A 20,381-nucleotide genomic window follows, 5' to 3' on the forward strand; every position below is an offset into this window, starting at 1 on the left:
CCACCTTTCAGGTTTCCCTTCTTTGCTCAGGTCTGGTTTACCATCTGAGCTCTTGATATTCATACTGATGGTTGTATTTTCTCCAAAGGGCTCTTTAATCTTTCTGTAGGCAGCATCCATATTATCCCTAGTGATATATACACTCCTGGAAATGGAAAAAAGAACACATTGACACCAGTGTGTCAGACCCACCATACTTGCTCTGGACACTGCGAGAGGGCTGTACAAGCAATGATCACACGCACGGCACAGTGGACACACCGGGAACCGCGGTGTTGGCCGTCGAATGGCGCTAGCTGCGCAGCATTTGTGCACCGCCGCCGTCAGTGTCACCAGTTTGCCATGGCATACGGAGCTCCATCGCAGTCTTTAACACTGGTAGCACGCCGCGACAGCGTGGACGTGAACTGTATGTGCAGTTGACAGACTTTGAGCGAGGGCGTATAGTGAGCATGCGGGAGGCCGGGTGGACGTACTGCCGAATTGTGAGGTCTCCACAGTACATCGATGTTGTTGCCAGTGGTTGGCGGAAGGTGCACGTGCCCGTCGACCTGGGACCGGACCGCAGCGACGCATGGATGCACGCCAAGACCGTAGGATCCTACGCAGTGCCGTAGGGGACCGCACCGCCACTTCCGAGCAAATTAGGGACACTGTTGCTCCTGGGGTATCGGCGAGGATCATTCGCAACTGTCTCCATGAAGCTGGGCTACGGTCCCGCACACCGTTAGGCCATCTTCCGCTCACGCCCCAACATCGTGCAGCCCGCCTCCAGTGGTGTCGCGACAGGCGTGAATGGAGGGACGAATGGAGACGTGTCGTCTTCAGCGATGAGAGTCGCTTCTGCCTTGGTGCCAATGATGGCCGTATGCGTGTTTGGCGCCGTGCAGGTGAGTGCTACAATCAGGACTGCATACGACCGAGGCACACTGTGCCAACACCCGGCATCATGGTGTGGGGAGCGATCTCCTACACTGGCCGTACACCTCTGGTGATCGTCGAGGGGACACTGAATAGTGCACGGTACATCCAAACCATCATCGAACCCATCGTTCTACCATTCCTAGACCGGCAAGGGAACTTGCTGTTCCAACAGGACAATGCACGTCCGCATGTATCCTGTGCCACCCAACGTGCTCTAGAAGGTGTAAGTCAACTACCCTGGCCAGCAAGATCTCCGGATCTGTCCCCCATTGAGCATGTTTGGGACTGGATGAAGCATTGTCTCACGCGGTCTGCACGTCCAGCACGAACGCTGATCCAACTGAGGCGCCAGGTGGAAATGGATGGCAAGCCGTTCCACAGGACTACATCCAGCATCTCTACGATCGTCTCCATGGGAGAATAGCAGCCTGCATTGCTGCGAAAGGTGGATATACACTGTACTAGTGCCGACATTGTGCATGCTCTGTTGCCTGTGTCTATGTGCCTGTGGTTCTGTCAGTGTGATCATGTGATGTATCTGACCCCAGGAATGTGTCAATAAAGTTTCCCCTTCCTGGGACAATGAATTCACGGTGTTCTTATTTTAATTTCCAGGAGTGTACTTTTACATCCTTATATTTGTCCTCTATCCTTTCTCGGTAAACCATTTTGCAGCTTCTGTCGATCTCATTTTTGAAATTTTTGTATTCTTTTTCATCTGCTTCATTTACTGCACTTTTATATTTTCTCCTTTCATTAATTAAATTCAATATCTCTTGTGTTACCCAAGGATTTCTACTAGCCCTGATCTTTTTTACCTACCTGATCCTCTGGTGCTTTTACTATTTAATCTCTAAAAGCTACCCATTCTTCTTCTACTGTTTTCCTTTCCCCTGTTCTTGTCAATCATTCCCTAATGTTCCCTCTGAAACTCTCTACAACCTCTAGTTCTTTCGTTTATCCAGGTCCCATCTTCTTAAATTCCTACCTTTCTGCAGTTTCTTCAGCTTTAATCTACAGTTCATAACCAATAAATACTGGTCAGAGCCCACATCTACTCCTGGAAATGTCATACAATTTAAAACCTAGTACCTAAATCTCTGTTTTACCATTGTATAATCAATTTGAAACCTTTTGGTGTCTCCACATCTCTTCCATGTACACAACCTGCTTTCATGATTCTTAAACCAAGTGTTAGCGGTGATTAAGTTATGTTCTGTGCAAAATTCTACCGGGCAGCTTTCTCTTTCATTCCTTCCCCCCAGTCCATATTCAACTACTACTTTTCCTTCTCTCCCCTTTCCTACTATTGAATTCTAGTCCCATATGACTATTAAATTTTTGTCTCCCATAACTATCTGAATAATTTGTTTTATCTCACCATGCATTTCTTCAATTTCTTCATCAAATGCTACATGTAAAATTTTCATAGTACTTTATGTTGCTCATTTTGTACTTCGTAAATGATGGCAAAAAGCAGTCTCATTGTTCATACAGATATGTTCCTTAAATATAGTTCTACATTTGGCATAAACAAAAATTATCAAATGATCCACATTGCAGGACCTGTAGATACCAGTCAGAATGAAAAAAAGCATATGAAGTGGGAAGCATAATAACTGTATGTGAGTGCTATTGTGAAATTGTGAGGTGCACACTCAGAGAAGTACTGTTTGAAATAAAAGGAGACATACCGTTATCGTGGCATGGCAATAGTGTGTATGAACACATGAAAAAACTGAACACGAAGTAAAATTGCACTTAAGATCCTTTTCAGACAGAGCCATAAAAACCTCATTAAAATGTTTATGTACCTTGCTTTTGCAGCTGGTAACCAGAGTATTGTGAACATAGTTGACACGCTGAATATCTGCTATCAACTGTTCTATAAACCAGTCGTGAAAAAGGATTCATTTGTGTCCCCAAATGGCAACCTGTTATACTGGTAATGGCCAAAAGGTGTATTTAATATCAATATTTTTTCACTCACTTGGCCAACAGAAGCTGGAAATAATCCCCTGCATCATGAATTTTCGAAAAGAACAAGCCATCGACTAAATTGCAAAAGAGTTCATCAGGCAGTATTAGGGGGCTGGTATCTACTTCTGCTTGGGTGTTGGCAACCAGTTTAAAGTCATCACACTGCTGTAGAGTACCACTCGGCTTTCATACAACTACTAAAGAAGAGACCCATTGATTAATGGGAACAGGCCAAAGCTGTTGCTGTTGTTCCAACCTATCTAATTCCAGTTTCGCTTCTTACTGTGGGAACAACGAAATCTTGTGGACTTTAAAGAAATGCTGTACTCTGGAAAGTTTACAAGAATGTTTGCATGCTAGCAGTTATTGTCTTGAAAAATAGGATTACATAGCAGGAGTACCCTGCATGGAGAACAGAAATGGTTCTTGGATGTCACTTATGATGTTGACGGACAGAGAGTGGCAGAATGTGATCCTTTCAAAGCAATTTACATTGATAACACATGTCATCAATTTCACACTATAAAATCCCTCATATTGCTTTATAAATTCAAGTTAAGAGGCCACCACATAATTATCATGAGCTTGTTGAGATTTTTTGAATCTCCCTCTATCTCATAAAGTGACTGTAAACATTTAATAAAATTAATTCTTTTACATTGCAGCTCTGAATGACGACCAGTGGCACAGTGTTCAAGTATTGATAGATGTGCACAGAACTCGACTTATTGCCAAAGTTGACAAGGAATTAGTGGAAACTCATATTAAAGGCTTAGATCCAGCAACAAATTATGGTGTATCCAATGATTTGACTTCTGTTGTTCTGATAGGAGGTAAATAATGTAATTCAATTTACTTTCTGTAACTTACTATACATTTCTCATAGTTTAGATTATGTTCATACAAATGTAATGCATATTTCTGTTTGTATCATATATCGACATTGCAAAATTTCATATATTCCTAGCCTTTCTTTCCTCTACTTTCAATTGGCACATGATTAGCTTTCTTTTCTATGTCACTGTATTGTAGATTGTTTGTTGCTCCATGTAATATAACATTTATTTAAACAACAATATTATTTTGATATAAGATTTACAATTTATTAATACTACATCATTTGACTATGTAAATGGATTTAGTATTAATTAAGTTGGTTGCACATCATTCTTTTTGTGCCAGTTGACAGAAAATTTATGTTACCACAGGTCTTAGCTCAGAGGAAAAACTACATGGTGTGAAATATATTATTGAGTCATTTGTTGGGTGTATCCAAGATATGATACTGAGTGCTGGCAAAGCTGCATCTGATCTCTTGCCAATTAAACCACTCATAGCAACAAAACATGAAAATGTTGTTGAAAGCTGCATTAACAAGTAAGTGAACATGCTCATAAATTCATTGCATACTCCTCTCAAGGTAAGATACTTAGTCAGAATTAGTTTGGATTTGAAAAGGATGTCTCTACAGAGAATGTCATTTTTAAATTCACAGATCAGATTATACAAAATTTAAATGGCATAATGTTACCAACTTTTTTTTTCCTGTGACTTGTCAAAATAATTTGAGATCTCATACTGGTAACTGTGCTTCACCTTATCTGACTAAAAGATGCAGAATGTCATTTGTTGTTTAGAAAACTAGGGAGTGTACACAACAAAAAAGCATCTTCAGAATGTGGGGCAGTCACTACATGTGTGCCTTAAGAATCAATGGTGGATCCGCTCTTTTACTTGTTATGTATAAGTTTGTCTTCATGTATCCAAGAGGCTGAAATCACTTTGCTGAAAATGCACGTATTCAAATATAAATAAAATTTTCTTGCAAATGGACATTCGTTAAACTAATATCAAACACCATACATGCAGTTCTGTAATGCACAAAGCCTGACTGCAGCACTAGCAACAATGCCTTGAAGAATTACAAAATACAACAGAATATTCTAAATTCATAGGTGTTTTTATCGACAGGAAACTGAGGTGGAAGTTGTGTTCCAAAATCTTCTTAAATGTCTGAGTTTTGCAACTTAAGCACTACAGATAGTATCGGAAGGGAAGTAATATATGGTCTCTGCTCTTGAACCTCTTGTAGATAGCTCTTTAAACAGTACATTTACGTTCACTCCTTTGTGAAGTGTTATGTCAACAATCAACCTCATTTAGAAAAGCACAGTAACATTCATAAATATAAAAGTATGAGAAATATCTTACACTATCTTTTATTCACAGAAAGGAGTGATGTATTCAGCTCTATCTTTGATCATCAAACTAGTGGTGTAAAACATTTAATAGATAATAAAATTAACTTTAAACAGAAACTGAAATCATATCTTTCTGATGTGTTTGACAAGGCATCTTCTTTTACCGCATAGAACAATTTCTAAATGTGTGATAATATGGTCTGTGCATGAGTGAGAGCTTGAGAGAGAATGAAAGAGCTGTACATAGTTAAGTATAAATTAATTTATTTTACAAAACATTATATTTTCATTGCCTGGGACAACTGTGATTGTTAAATAACTGTAGGGGGGAAAATTTAAAAAAAGTTAGCTTAAGACAGTCATGTCAGTAAGGTCAACAGATTTTTCCCTGAGAAAATGTAATATAATTGTAGAACTAACTTTGTCCACATCTTAGGGAGAGGCCACAACTATGGTCTATGGTTCATGCAGACATGTAACACAAATTAAGCTGTTGAAAATATTAGATTTCCTTGATTTCCTTTTGTCTTTTTAAGGTGCAAGACTCGCGAAAACCTCTGTTTTTTTGGCAGCCAGTGTGTAAATCATTATAATACCCTTACTTGTGATTGCTTTGGAACTAAATATGAAGGAGAACAGTGTGATATATACAGTAAGTAATGTATGTACCTGCTATTGTTTTGAAAATACACTTTTTAACTATCATGTTACTTCAAAATGTAACAATACCTGTGATAATTGTGACAGAAAATGTATTTTCCAGCTGCTACCACATTGACTTTTCGAGGTTCATCTTACGTTTCATATAGGGTGTATGACTGGAAAGACAGGGTACACACAAGTTCAAATCGAATTAGCCTGCAGTTCAAGGTAAACATTTATCCAGCAATATCAGTAATGTGTAAAAAATATCCAATTTTCGTAATAAATTCAATTGCATCACATTTATGTACTATCATTATAAGAGCAATGGTTGGTGTTTCTAAAGTGTTGAAATATTGGGTAGGATCCTTCAATAAGTGCACTGGTTTTGATACATCACGTTATGAACTTTATGTTTTCAAAATACACCAACAAAATAGTTGACTTAATCTTTTTTTATGTTCCGTTGTTATATGTCGTACAATGTGTTTGTAATATGTCCCATATTTTTAAAATAATGATGTAGTAATTACACATTGCTCAGCCAGTTGCTTCTTGTCCAGGCATGTTGTATGTTAATATGTTATATTAAAGTGTGTGTACACCTTTACAGACCACCAACTGTTAATTATAATTAAAAAGAAAGTCTTTCAAGAGGTTATGGTCCTAGATACATTCTTGTATTAAATTTTATACACAACTGTTCATCAGTTTTTATGAAGGAGCACATAAATTGTCAGTGATACATTGCATATCAGCAAATATTTAAAAATAGCATCAGCTGTGAAGTAAGTGAGATGTGTGGAATTATTTCATCAATCCTTGGGAAAAGTATAACCAGGGAAGCCAGTTGCATGCTTAAGGTTCACTGATAGTAAATTTATATCCATTATCATTGGATTCCCTTGATTTGCAATTGGAACTTTTGTCGGAGATTCACCACAAAAGTGTCAATCACATCTCTTTCTGATTTAAACTAGACATAACACTGAAGTCAAAGAAGTTGCATTCAATAGTAATTGGACAAGAAACTAAACCAATCAGAGGAGATTTAATCAACATGCAAAGTTTTGCATTGGGAAAGATCATGAGACACAGATTTTATAGGTTCCAATATCAGTGGCTACATAGCCAGGAAAATAGCAAATTGCAAGTTGGCCAGTTAAATAGTTCAAAAATTAGAAACACTATATGGCAAAATATCAGATTTAACAATTGAAAGTTAGCAGAGATATATCTTCAGATACAATACTAGTATGTTAGCTATTCAAACTACATGCAGATTCAAAAATATGCAGAAAATTTAGAGGCAAAAGGCGAGGCTGGGAAAGGGAGCTGGATTATGTCCCAAAGTTTTTGAATGTTACCACAAAAACTTCACCACTTCCTTGCTCTGTGGGACAATGTAGCAACATCTGACAAAAATATTGACACATAATTTGAACATTTGCATCTGGAAGAAGATAGATTAAACTAGGTAGAACAATCAAATATGCCCCAAAATGCTTTCATCTCAAAACTAAAAGAATAGTTTGTCGAAACATGTCAGCAGGAAAAAATCTACAGTTCAATATTTTAAATGTGACATAAACGGATTGTAAAGAAACATTGCAGAAATAAACAAATGCCAAATGATTAGCACATTGCAGAGAAAATTATTTGCATAGCAACTGCAAGCAAAAGGGTCATTTTTCCAGGGAATGTCCACATGAAACATTGTACAGAAATGAGACAAATGAAAACCCAACCATAACGAATCAAAAAGTTACAAACATAAAAAAAGTCACCATTGGATTACCTACTGCCAATATAAATGTCATAAATTTACAACCTAATGAAGAAAACATTTGACACCAAAATTGTGTCACCATGCACAACATGACATTTAGGAGTGGCTGGTTAATAAATTATGTAAAATTAAATCACTATACAAAGTGTTGATTGGTAATGCCACTAAATTACGAGCAGCTGGAGTGAGAGTGGAGAACAGTGGTAAGATGTAATTCTGGAGAATGTTTTATACGTACCAAATACAGTGCAATATCCATTTTATGTTTTCATGCAGTCCAGACTAAAAAATGCAAAATTGAGGAAAATACAGAATTGAAGAAAACGTTAAAACCCCTCTAAATACAAATGTAATTAGCATATATGATTAAAAATTGTAATTCTCTCCAATATGTTGTATAAAAATTAAAAGTACAATACATTGTTCATACAATAATTTGTTGTAATGAATTTTATCAGTTAAAAATTCACAGATGTGTAACAGCAAGTAAAAGCATATGACAAAATTGAAATTGGTATCTGGGTACAAGGAAATCGAGCTATTTTCTGACAAGATATGACCAAAAATTGTTGAGAGATATTTCCTTTGTATTCACACAGAGAGTCAGCCAATACGAAGATCATAACTTGTGATTTTCAGTAGACTCTGTCCTCAGCAGGTTTGCTACATTCAAAATTTTCAAAGCATAACAGGATAAATGTTGGGTACTATTTTTCAAAGAACGAAAGTTTACACATTTGGTGGGTTCTACTTAAATAAAATAATTACTGTAACTGTGATGTGATGAGGTGGACTACAGCGAAAAGGAATAAGTCAAGACAGAAATTTTCAGCAGCTACAAGCTAAAGTGTTTTCATAAATGTTAGGAGACACAGTACTTTTTATTTTATGCACTGTATATTACTGAAATAAAGTAACAAGGAAAAATATAAAATATCACAGCAGCTAAGTTGTTCAACCATAAACATAAATCCGGTCATCTGCTTAATGGCAAGCTATGTCACCGTTGCTATTATTGTTTGATACTTTTGTTATGATGTACATTTTATATACTCACCACTATTCATGTTTGCAGTCTTATTATAAGTGAACTCAATAAATTTCTGTACACTGTGTAAAATGTAGATTTAAAAGACAGCTCAGGCACAACAGTTTTGCTTAAAGTCATCTATCATTACTGCCAGTCTTTGTGATCTGCAGAGTGTGGTGCAAAGTATATATGTGAGTGGTGTATTTAGTTGTTGTAACTGTTTCATGTAAGATTTGAACATGAAAGTCTTGTGTTATTGCAAAATCTGTGTTCTATTTCCACACAACATCCCTGCCATAGCGCATGATCTGCACGAAAAGTATATTTTCAGCACTTCACAAAATGCTTTCGGTCATATCTTCACTCGTATAGTTGAAGGACAACTCTCCCTCTCCATGCATCCAGCAGGTGAGCTCATTTTACATGTGTTAGTGTGGTGTGGTAGTTATACTGGCTGTTGGTGACATAAGTCACTACCCAATAAGAGCTCACTAGTCAGAAACAGCTGATGTTTCCTTGATTCTGACTAACCATATTCTTTGAGATTCATATCATATAAAAAGTTTGTTAGTGAATACTGTACATCAGAAATACATGCAAAAATACGAGAGTGTGTTATAAGTGGCACAAGTAAAGGTGGCAGCTTGGCCCCTTTGTCACATATTAGCTCGATCCGGAATACTTTGCATCAACTATCCTTTTTTTTTACATTACTGCCACAACCTAGCAGTAGGTCCACCAAAATTGTGTGGTAAATCTAAACAACAGAAATTGTGTTGGCAACGCGGATCGTGGATTACATCAGCATTCCCTCTCAGACATCTCCTCTCACCACAATGGCCTAAAATATTCCCTTAACTCTGCCACTACCCATGATGTGAACCACCTGTCTATTGTGCCACTTATAACTTGTTCAGTCACATCAAATGTTAGGAGGAAGAAAACGATACAACGTCAAGTGAGATGCCAAGAAGAACCTACAATGGAGGTAATCCTTACTAGGAAGAAACATAAAATCAGGAAATTTTTAGCATTGATCTTTTGGGGTTTTCACAGGGACTACAAATTTATGACAAAAAATGTGAAATTGGAGAATGTAAAATTGAAGTTCCACTGTATAAACTCTAATTTATTTTCTATTACCCAAGTCCTGAATAAAAGATGCATAAACATTTCAGTTTTCAGAACTGCTGACAGTCTGGAAACTGTAGCAATAGGCAGACACAAACAACATCTGTACAAAATGTTGTTTCATACAAAAGAATCTAACAAATGTATGACAGTTACCTCAATTGAAATGTTGCATGAAAAATTAAGACCTCCAAATGTTGTGTATGTTAGACATGTACTAAATAGAAATGGCACTGTTTGTATTGATGACTGAAATGAATATGTATGTATTTATCGTATCTATGGCAAACATTACAAATCTCATCTAACAAATACTAAGGTTGCTGAAAATACTGTGGAAGTAATTCATGTTGACTTCTATGAAATGAATCTCATATTGTTAGAATGAGTAATGTATTTTTGTGTTGTTTAAAGATGATTTTCCCCATTTCTGAACTGTTTATTTTCTGACATGAAAGATGAATCTGTTTCCAAAGTAGAAATTTTAATGAAAGTGATAGAAAATCACTTTGGGAATAAAGTTAAATATTTACTATCATAAAATGGAGTCCCAATTGAGAATGAATGGCTCTGAGCACTATGGGACATCTGAGGTCATCAGTCCCCTAGAACTTATAACTACTTAAACCTAACTAACCTAAGGACATCACATACATCCATGCCCGAGGCAGGATTCGAACCTGCGACCGTAGCAGTTGCGCGGTTCCGGACTAAAGCACCTAGAACCGCTCGGCCACCATGGCTGGCCCAATGGAGAATGCTCTCACTAAACAGCCTCTACATGAACTTGGAATTTTTCGTTTCAAGACACACCGTGACAAATCAGGTGAATTGAAAGAGAAATATGCACAGTTGTCGAGTCAGTACAATCACTATTATATGCATGAAACCTGAATGATAATCTGTGGGTTGACCAATAGCTGAGCAGTCTTTACACTAAATCAAATTGAAAGAAGCTCAATAAAAGGAGAAAGTCCCACTGAATTGTGATTTTAACAGAAAATAGATTTTAATCAGTCGAGAAGTTTTTATGTGATTGCTGTGTTCTGTTTGAAGATCACAAATAAAGACTGAAAAGAAATCAATGAAAAGAAACTGTCAGATACGATTTGGATTCACCATGTCACAGAATCTACCTACCTGATGATAGGGGCATTGTTATCTCTGATAAGATTGTATTTAGTGAAAGATTTGCAAATAAAGAAGAATCTAGAGTGGTAAAGACTTTCACAGGAAAAGTGAAGAATGAAACAGGGTATAGAAAAAAACCAGATATGTTATGATTCACTATGTGGTGTCTCTGAACAATGCAGTATGTTATCTGATTATGTAACTCAAAATAGAGTCTTGCCACCAAAACTACATGACCAATGAAACCTTAGGGAACCTGTCAGATATGCTGGTTATGAAATGGAACCCTGTGCAGTGCAGTTAAACTGCAAACTTTGGAATGATAGGCAAAGTTGAGATATTTCTTTTTCAGATGCCTTGAAAGACAGAAACTGGTGTAAAACAATATCTGATTACCACAAATTGCTAATAAAAGGGGAGTCTTGTGTAATTTCTAAAGCATGTAAAACCTTTAACCTGTTATGAAACTTCCTGGAAGATTAAAACTGTGTGCCAGACTGAGACCAGCGGAATTAAAGCTGTGATGACGGGTCATGAGTCATGCTTGGGGAGCTCAGTTAGTAGAGCTCATACCCACAAAAGGAAAACGTCCCAAGTTCGGTGTCTCGGTCTGGCACCCAGTTTTAATCTGCCAGGAAGTTTCATAACAGCGCACATTCCATTGCACAGCAAAAATTTCATTCTTTATCTTGTTACTGGATAGTGTGTACAAAACATGATGGACATTGTAGAACTATATTAGTTACAAGAGGTTTCAAGAAAGAGGAAGGACTCAACTCTTCAGAAAACTTTAGTCCTGTAGTGAATTATTAATCAATTAAAGTTTTGCAGCTACAAAGATCTATATGAATCAACAGGATGGCTTCAACAATGGTGCAAATATAGTTTGCAGTCTGAAAAGAGTTTTATGACCTAAAAGAAGTTCCAACTGAAAAAAAAAATTGTTGAAGTATGCAGTGGTATTATGATTTGTTAACACTGACAACAATCCTATCTTCAATAATGAAAAGAGCTGAAGAAATCAATTAAAATTTGTGTCACAGCTGAGACTTGTAAGCTAACCATTACACCACCATAGAAATGTAGCTAACACAGCTGCACGGGCTACCCTACTCCAGTGCCTTTCCTAACACAAACTTCAGTTCAGAAGCATCACTATAGCATTGTTTACTGACGATGGGCTAGTTATTGGAAGGAGAACAGATAGCATTATTTAAGCTTTTGACAAGCTGATTCAGAAATTTGAAATAACATTTGACAGGATTTTTGAAATCAATTTTCTTACCTTGGAATGGAAATTAAAATAAGTTCACAGGGAATTTATGTAAACCAGTCAACATATACAAAGAAAATTTTAAGATATTTTAAGTTTGATGATTTAAATCCAGTTTCTACACCTATTGAGTGTGGAATGGTGATAGATGAAGAAAATGTTGTCAGTGATGAGCCATTGGAAAGGACAAAACCCTATCAAGAAGCTGTAGGGAGTCCATTGTACCTTGCAACAATATCTCATCCAGATATTAGTTTTGTTATTAATTCCTTAAGCAGATTTATTAGTAAGCTAATGTTTAATCACTGGAAAATGGTGAAACACATTTTTCAGTATCTAAAAGGAACCATGAAGTATTGTATATTCTTTGATGGAGGCTCAACACTGCTTGCCTATGCTGATTCTGATTATGGAGATAATATCTCAACTATATATTCCACCAGCAAAGTTCTTATCATGGTAGGAGCATCCATTGCCTAGTATGCTTGAAAGCAACATCTTGTGGCAACTTCAACAGCTGAAGCAAAATACTGACCTCCAGCCAGCGATATTTGTTGGGTATGACACCTTGGATAAGAACTTGGAATTTCAGGTTCAAACCATGTGTGTACTGTGTGTTGACAATCTGTTGCCATATGAATGTTGAAGAAAACCAATGATGGAAAAGTAACAATATACTGAAAGTTGATCAAAATTCATTCAGCAACATGTTGAAATGACTGGCAAAATAACATATGTAGAAAATTCTAGTCAACTTGCTGGTGTACTACTAAACCACTAACTCTTATAGTGTTTGAAGAACTGAGAAGAAAGATAATTAAGGAGGAGCATTGAGAATTAATCATTTTCCTATGTTTTGCTGTTAGATGTTGTGCAAGATGTTTATATAAGTGTTCCATATTTTTTAATAATCCTGTATTAATTACTCTTTGTCCATTTAGTTGTTTCTTGTCCAAGTGTGTTTTTTTGTGAATATGTTACATTAAAGACTACTCATTTAAACATTGCCAGGTAGTTACTTATCATTACCAGAATTTATACAGAGGTCATATGTCAAACTTTGCTTTCTATACCTGAAATGGGAAAGTGTGTTAAACATATTTATGTATTTTGTTAATGTGCTTTGAAAAAAAATAAAGTTCACAATTTAATGTATCAAAACTGCAGAACTTTTTCAAGGACTCTACACAATATTTAATGTTTTAAGAGTTAGATAAACATCTGTACCATAATTCAGAACAGCAATGTCAGTAATGAGTAAAAATATCCAGTTTTTGTAATACTGGGTCCTCCTACCTGTTGTATCATAGTGATGTACTTTTTCATTATAAGAGCAATGGTTGACAATTCTTAAATCATGAACTGTTCCACAGGAACTCTCAAAACTTGCACCAGTTTGGACATACCATATTATGAACTTTATTTTTTAAAAACACATCAACAAGTTACATAAACGTATTCATCATACCTTCCCATTTCAAGTATAGAAAATGATGTTTGACATATGAGCTTGTCTAGTGGACTGACATGAAATTCACTATGACTGTCTGACAAGACTCCACTTGCATTGGACCAGCAACATTTTGAATTTCTTCCTTTACCTCATGGATGTTTTAGGATTTATTGACATCCACCAGTGATTTAAAATAACCTCAAAGAAAAAATAGTCACAAGGGCTTAAGTCAAATGATCTTGGTGGCCATTATTGGTCACCAATAACTGAGATGATGCACTCCAGAAACTGCTTATTTTAACAAGTCAGTTGTTTCACAGGCATTGGGACAAGCATCACTGTCCTGCAGAAACTCCAACTCTTGAATGTCCATTAAAATGAAACAAGGCCACAGAACACTTCTTATCAACCCATGGTACTGGATTCCATTGTTCTACCTCACCATCCTAAAGATAAGGGCAAATGATGCCACCCATCCAAAACCACTGAACTGTCGTGTGCTGCAGGTGCATTTCCTTCTTTTGAACCCTGCAAGAATTTTCTATCCCCAGATACAGCACTTCCATTTATTCACAAATCCATATAAGTGGAAGTTCACTTTATCACTAAAGATAATGTGCCTTGAAAACCTGTCATCTGCTGAGAAACCATTCAACAAAATGTCATGTTTTCTTATTATCAGCTTCTTTCAGCTGCTGTGTTAACTAAACTCAATACAAGTGGCAGTGGAGATCACATCAGAGAATTTGCTGTACTGAAGAACATCCAAAGGCCAATTCTTGGGAATGCAATGAACCAATTTCTCTAGACTAATGCACTATCGTGAACTACTGCAATTTTTTGCATAGCTCAACCAGAACGAGGGTGTCCAGAACTTAAATACTCATTATTGAATCTGTTTTATTGAACATTACAGTAAGTCTATGAACAATTGATTCATTCATAGCTTCATTGCATCCTAAAATCATGCACAATTTTTCCTCGTTCTGATAAAACATTTTTCACTATTAGTACATACTGTGCATTAGCCTACTGCTCCATTGTTAGACACACAATGAAGAATTGTGAGAACTTCAGATTGAAGAAACACTGGGAATGTTTATGGAAACCAAAGTGATACACACAGTGTGGTCAAGTGATAAACAAAAATATACTATGCATTTCGAAACCAGCACACTTTTTGGATGACCTTTGAATGTCTTGCTGTCAAAGATGTTAAAATGTGTCACTGTTCAGAGAATTTTAGTGGTGCTCGGCTATAGTATAAGAAAAACATCAAATTTCATTTTTTATTCTCCATCCAGCAATCTCTGCTAATAAAATGATTCTTCTAGTAGTAGTATTTCAGTTTTAGAAATGTTAGATGTAGTTTCAAAGTGCCCATGAAACACTGATAAGTAGTTTAAATTATTTTATTTATAATAATATGACATGAAGCTGGTTTTGATTTGTTTTATTCATCCTTCTTTTCCAGACCTACTTCGATGATTCAGCTCTCTTCTATGCTAGTGGTGAACCAGGCATTCATTACATTGCTGTCTCCATTAAGAACAGAGTTGTCCATATAGAGATAAATTTAGGAAATGAACCAATAATTACAACAATGGGTGATGATGTCACTGCAAACTATTGGAATAACCTCACTATAATTCATAACGAAAACCTTGTGAGAATTTATTGTAACACTGAAGCAAAAGAATTTGAATTGTCTGGAACAAAGAATTACTTATATATAGATCCAGAGATTTATATTGGAGGGGGACCAGAACTTCATAAGAAAACAGGTATGTGCCCTCTGATAAAATAGAGATTTTAAATATTGATAATGGTAATTCCAGTATGAGGATAATGAATAAAACAATGAGGAAAGACACCCACTCACCTGCATGTGAATGAAGGGTGATGTACAGATGAGGAAATCACACTGGCTTTTCAGATTTTGATATTTTCCTGATACACATACAAGTATTTACAGCTCTCTCTCTCTCTCTCTCTCTCTCTCTCTCTCTCTCTCTCTCTCTCTCTCTCTCTCTCTCTCTCTCTCGAAATTTTACTTTCTAGCTGTTCCCTGCCACACATTGCTGCAGTTCAGTCTGGTTAAACATGAAAGAAAGAAATGAGAGAGAACAAATTTCTAATATGTATGGGAACTGGATGTACATCTTAATCTCCTTCTCTTCCCTATATTTGTCTGTATATAGATTCAGCAGTGGCAGCTGAAAACTTCTGGTATAGCCAATGGCCTTGTCAAAGAAGGCAATGGAGTGGCCAGAGGTCAGCAATGTTCTAAGGCACGAGGATGCAGCAGGCAGTGGACACCACTGTGTTAAAGATACATAATGTTTATTCACAGAACATACAGCCTGTAACTGTAAAAGTGTCGTAATGATCACTCTATTTGCAATATATTCTGGACTAGCCCCCATTTGGATCTCTGGGAGGGGGCTGCCAACGGGGAGATGATTATGAGAAAAAGATTGAATAGCCAATGAAAGGATAACACTATGAGTTGGCACATGGAATGTCAGAAGCTTCAGCATAGTTTGGAAGGGAAATGCTCATGTTCAATCTAGATATGGGAGTGGGGGATCAGTGAAGTGAAATGGAAAGAAAACAAGAATTTTTGATCAGAAGAGCATAGGATAATATCAACAACAGCGGAAAGTGGTATAATGGGAGTAGGACTCGTTATCAATAGGACGACTAGGCAGAGAGCAAATTACTATGAACAGTTCACTGATGGGGTTGTTCTTATCAGAATCGATAGCAAACCAACATTGACAACAATAGTTCAAGTATACATGCTGACATCACAAGCTGAAGATGAAGAGGTAGAGGAAGTATATGAGAATACTGAATGGGTAATTCATTATCTAAAGGGAAATGGAAATCTGATGATCATGGGGGACTGAAATGCAATTGTAGAGGAAGAAAAGTTTACAGGACAATATGGGCTTGTGACAATGAATGAGAGAGGAGAAAGACTAATTGAATTCTGCAATTAATTTCAACTAGTAATATTGAGAACTCTGTTCAAGAATCACAAGAGGAGGAACTATACTTGGAAAACCCCAAGAGATGTAGGAATATTTCAGTTAGAGTATGTAATGGTCAGGCAGAGATTCTGAAATCAGGTAGAAATGAAATGTCGTGTGACGAGGGCCTCCCGTCGGGTAGACTGTTCGTCTGGTGCAAGTCTTTCGATTTGACGCCACTTCGGCAACTTGCATGTCGATGGGGATGAGATGATGATGATTAGGACAACACAACACCCAGTCCCTGAGCAAAGAAAATCTCCGACCCAGCCGGGAATCGAACCCGGGCCCTTTGGATTGACAGTCTGTCACCCTGACCACTCAGCTACCGGCTACTGGGTTGCAATATGCAGGCGCAGATATAGACTCAAATCACAATTTAGTAGGCTGATATTTAGGGGACTAGTCAGGAAAAACCAGTGCCCAAAGAAGTGGAATATGGAAGTACTAAGTACTGAAAGAGACACACTTGAAGTCCTGTGAGGCTGTAGAAGCTGTGATAATGAATAGCTCAGTAGGCAGTTCAGCTGAAGAGGAATGGACATCTCTAAAAATGGAAATGGTACAGGGAAGGTAACTATGAAGAAACAATGAGTAACAGAAGTAGTTCTTCAGTTGATCGATGAAAGACGGAAGCACAAAAATGTTCGTGGAAATTCAGGAATACAGAAATACAAGTCACTTAGGTTTGAAATAAATTGGAAGAGCAAGGAAGCTAAGGTGAAATGACTGAATGAAAACTGTGAAGAACTCAGAAGGACTGACTCAGCATATAGAAAAGTCAAAACAATCTTTGGTGAAATTATAAGCTAGGGCAGTAACATCAAGAGTGCAAAGGGAATTCCACTGTTAAATCCTGAGGAGAGACTGGACAGGTGGAAAGAGTACACTGAATGCCTTTATGAGGAGGAAGACTTGTCTGATGTCGTCATAGGAGAAGAAATGGGAGTTGAAAGGGAAGAGATAGGGGATTCAGATTTAGAATTGAATGTAGTCTTTCACCCCTGCTGTTCAGTCAATATCTTGAAGAAGCAATGACTTAAATAAAAGGAAAGGTTCAAGAGAGGGATTAAAATTCAGCATGAAAGGATATCAGTGTTAAGATTCACTGAGATGTTACTATCCTCAGTGTAAGTGAAGAAGTATTACATGAGCTGTTGAGTAGAATGAACAGTCTAATTGGTACAAGATGTGAATTGAGAATGAAGGTAATGAACAGTAGTAGAAATTCAACATTAGGATTGACAATCACGAAGTAGACGAAGTTAAGGAATTCTGCTAACTAGACAGCAAAATAACCCATGACAGAGAACAAGGAGAACATAAAAAGCAGATTAACAGTAGCAGAAACATAATTCATGGCCAAGAGAAGTCTGCTAGTATCAAACATAGGTCTTAATATGAGGAAGAAATTTCTGTCAATGTATGTTTGGAGCACAGCATTCTATGGCAGTGAGAATGGACTGTGGGAAAACTGGAACATCAGAAAATCAAAGCATTTCAGATGTGACACTACAGAAAACTGTTGAAAATTAGATGGACTGATAAGGTAAGCAATGAGGAGGTTCTCCGCAGAATCAGCGAGAAAAGGAATGTGTGGAAATCACTGACAAGAAAAAGGGACAGGATGAAATGATAGGACACCTGTTTGAGGCACCAGGGAATAACTTCCATGGGAGCTGTTGAGGACATAGGTTGCAAATGCTAATCTGAGATGAAAAGGTTGGCACAGGAGAGGAGTTCATAGTGGGCCACTTTCATTAGCATATTGTGTAAAAATTTAAAGTAAATCAGTCAAGAACTTTTCGAGATTTTTGGTAATAATATTTCTCCATATTACATATTTCTTTGTTTATATATGTGAAAATATGTACATAAAAACACATGCTTATTCAAATGTGACATTGTGTCAAAATTTTCTAAAGGAATCAATGAAGAACTTACAGAGCATTAACATTTTGAACACACCAACATTTAATTTTAATTTATGCAGATATATGTGGGTGGTTTAATAGCCTGGCAAATATCCATGAAAGAATGGAACTTTTTTGTTGCACCTTCATGGTTGGTAATCAAGGATTGGATAAAGAATTTCAACCATGTAGAGTGTACAGCTCATTGTTGACAGCCATCTGACTTGGTCAGTATGTTGACTGTGATTGAAAGTGGAAAAGATCTAGTTTTGTGTTGTTACTAAACATTTTCATTTGAAAGGTGGGACTGCTGCAAAAATCAAAAGATAATCGGATGAAGTCCATGTGGATTCTGCACTATTGTTGAAGACCATTTGCTTTTGAATAGCACCAAAGTTGAGGCATGCTCCAGCTGGCCAATTAAGTCCACCACAAAGGAAACTGTTGACAAAATACATGATATGGTAATGCATGACCACTGTGGTTGTTGAGACTGTAGGCATCTCAGTTGAGTGAGTGCATAATATTCTGCACAGAGAACTGGCTACGAAGAAGCTGCATGCGATTTGGTTACCGTGATGACTCACAGTCGACCCAAGCATATCTGGCAGAACATTCCAACACACTGTCTGGTGATGTTTAATCACAACCCACAAGACTTTTTGTGCCAATTGGGGACAGTTCATGAAACTTGGATCAATAACTACAAATCAGTGTCAAAATGTTGGTGAGAACAATGGACAAAGGGTTGTGAAAGGGCACCGAAGAAGGCAAAGACAATTGTTTCAGCTGCTAAGAAGATGACCACTGTTTTTGGATTCCCAAGGAATAATACTTGTAGATTAATTGGAAAAAGTCAGAACCATAACTGGACCCTCCTATGCTTCATTGCTGGATTGTCTGAAACCTATGTTGGCTTAAAAAAGATCAAGATTGGCATGCAAGAAAGTGCTCTTTCACCAGGGTAATGCACCATCTCACACATCAATGATGATAATGGAAAAAGTGGCTAAATTGGGCTTTGAATTCAGCATCTGTGTGACACACTTCCCTGGATTGAACAGACCTGTGCCCATTCATGCTGCCCTTCTTCGTATACATTCTGTATCCCCTGTTAGTCCTATTTGGTATGGGTCCCCCACAGTTGAGCAAATTCCAGAACCAGTCACACAAGTGATTTGTAAGCAGTATCATTTGTAGACTGATTGCACTTCTGCAGTTTTCTACCAAAAAACCAAAGACTACTGTCTACTTTACCCACACCTGAGCCTATATTATCATTCAATTTCACATCCCTACAAGTTGTTACACCTGTGTATTTGTATGTGTTGGCCAATTCTAGCACTGACTCATTGATATTGTAGTCATTTGTTTAGTGAAGTGCATAATTTTACATTTCTGAACATCTGAAGCAAGTTGCTAATCTTTGCACCACTTTGAAATGTTATTATATCTGACTGAATATACATGCAGCTTCTTTCAGATAGTATGTCATTGTAGACAGATGCATCATCTGCATAAAGCCTGGTAATACTATTAATTTTTATCAGCTGACATCGGAGAGTGTGATTGCAAATGTGATGGGAAAGTAAAGCATTGTTTGGAGGTGCACTTCTGCTTTTAGAATCTAAATCTTTGCCAGAAGGAGACTGCAAATTTCATTACTGTTTTGCTGCAGATTTAAGCTTCTCTCACAAAACATGTAATGAGACTGTATCCTCATAGGCAATTAACTAATGAAAACCATGTACTGAATTACAGATTTTTCTGGGGGAGGAGGACTGAATGTTCTTCTGATATGTCATTGGCAAAGAGTGGTTGTTGGATATGTCAATAAATCGTGACATTAATAAAACTGATCTGATAATTCAAGTTATTT

At 37.1% G+C, this 20,381-nt stretch overlaps 1 protein-coding gene across 14 annotated transcripts in view; it reads left to right on the forward strand.

Annotated features, from left to right (window-relative positions):
- The window catches only part of LOC126354429 (axotactin), a 547,963-nt gene that overhangs the window by 233,022 nt on the left and 294,560 nt on the right, over positions 1-20,381 (forward strand). For all 14 annotated transcript variants that reach the window (XR_007565327.1, XR_007565328.1, XR_007565329.1 and 11 more), the window contains exons 7-11: positions 3,570-3,737; positions 4,113-4,281; positions 5,642-5,757; positions 5,869-5,975; positions 15,029-15,338. Coding sequence is in view for 10 of the 14 variants with exons in the window: in XM_050004068.1 (XP_049860025.1) it covers positions 3,570-3,737; positions 4,113-4,281; positions 5,642-5,757; positions 5,869-5,975; positions 15,029-15,338 (870 nt within the window). In the remaining 4 variants the exon portion in view is untranslated. The remainder of the gene's footprint in view (positions 1-3,569; positions 3,738-4,112; positions 4,282-5,641; positions 5,758-5,868; positions 5,976-15,028; positions 15,339-20,381) is intronic.

The sequence above is a fragment of the Schistocerca gregaria genome, chromosome 3, assembly GCF_023897955.1.
Source record: "Schistocerca gregaria isolate iqSchGreg1 chromosome 3, iqSchGreg1.2, whole genome shotgun sequence".
In the NCBI taxonomy this organism is placed as follows: Eukaryota; Metazoa; Arthropoda; class Insecta; order Orthoptera; family Acrididae; genus Schistocerca; species Schistocerca gregaria.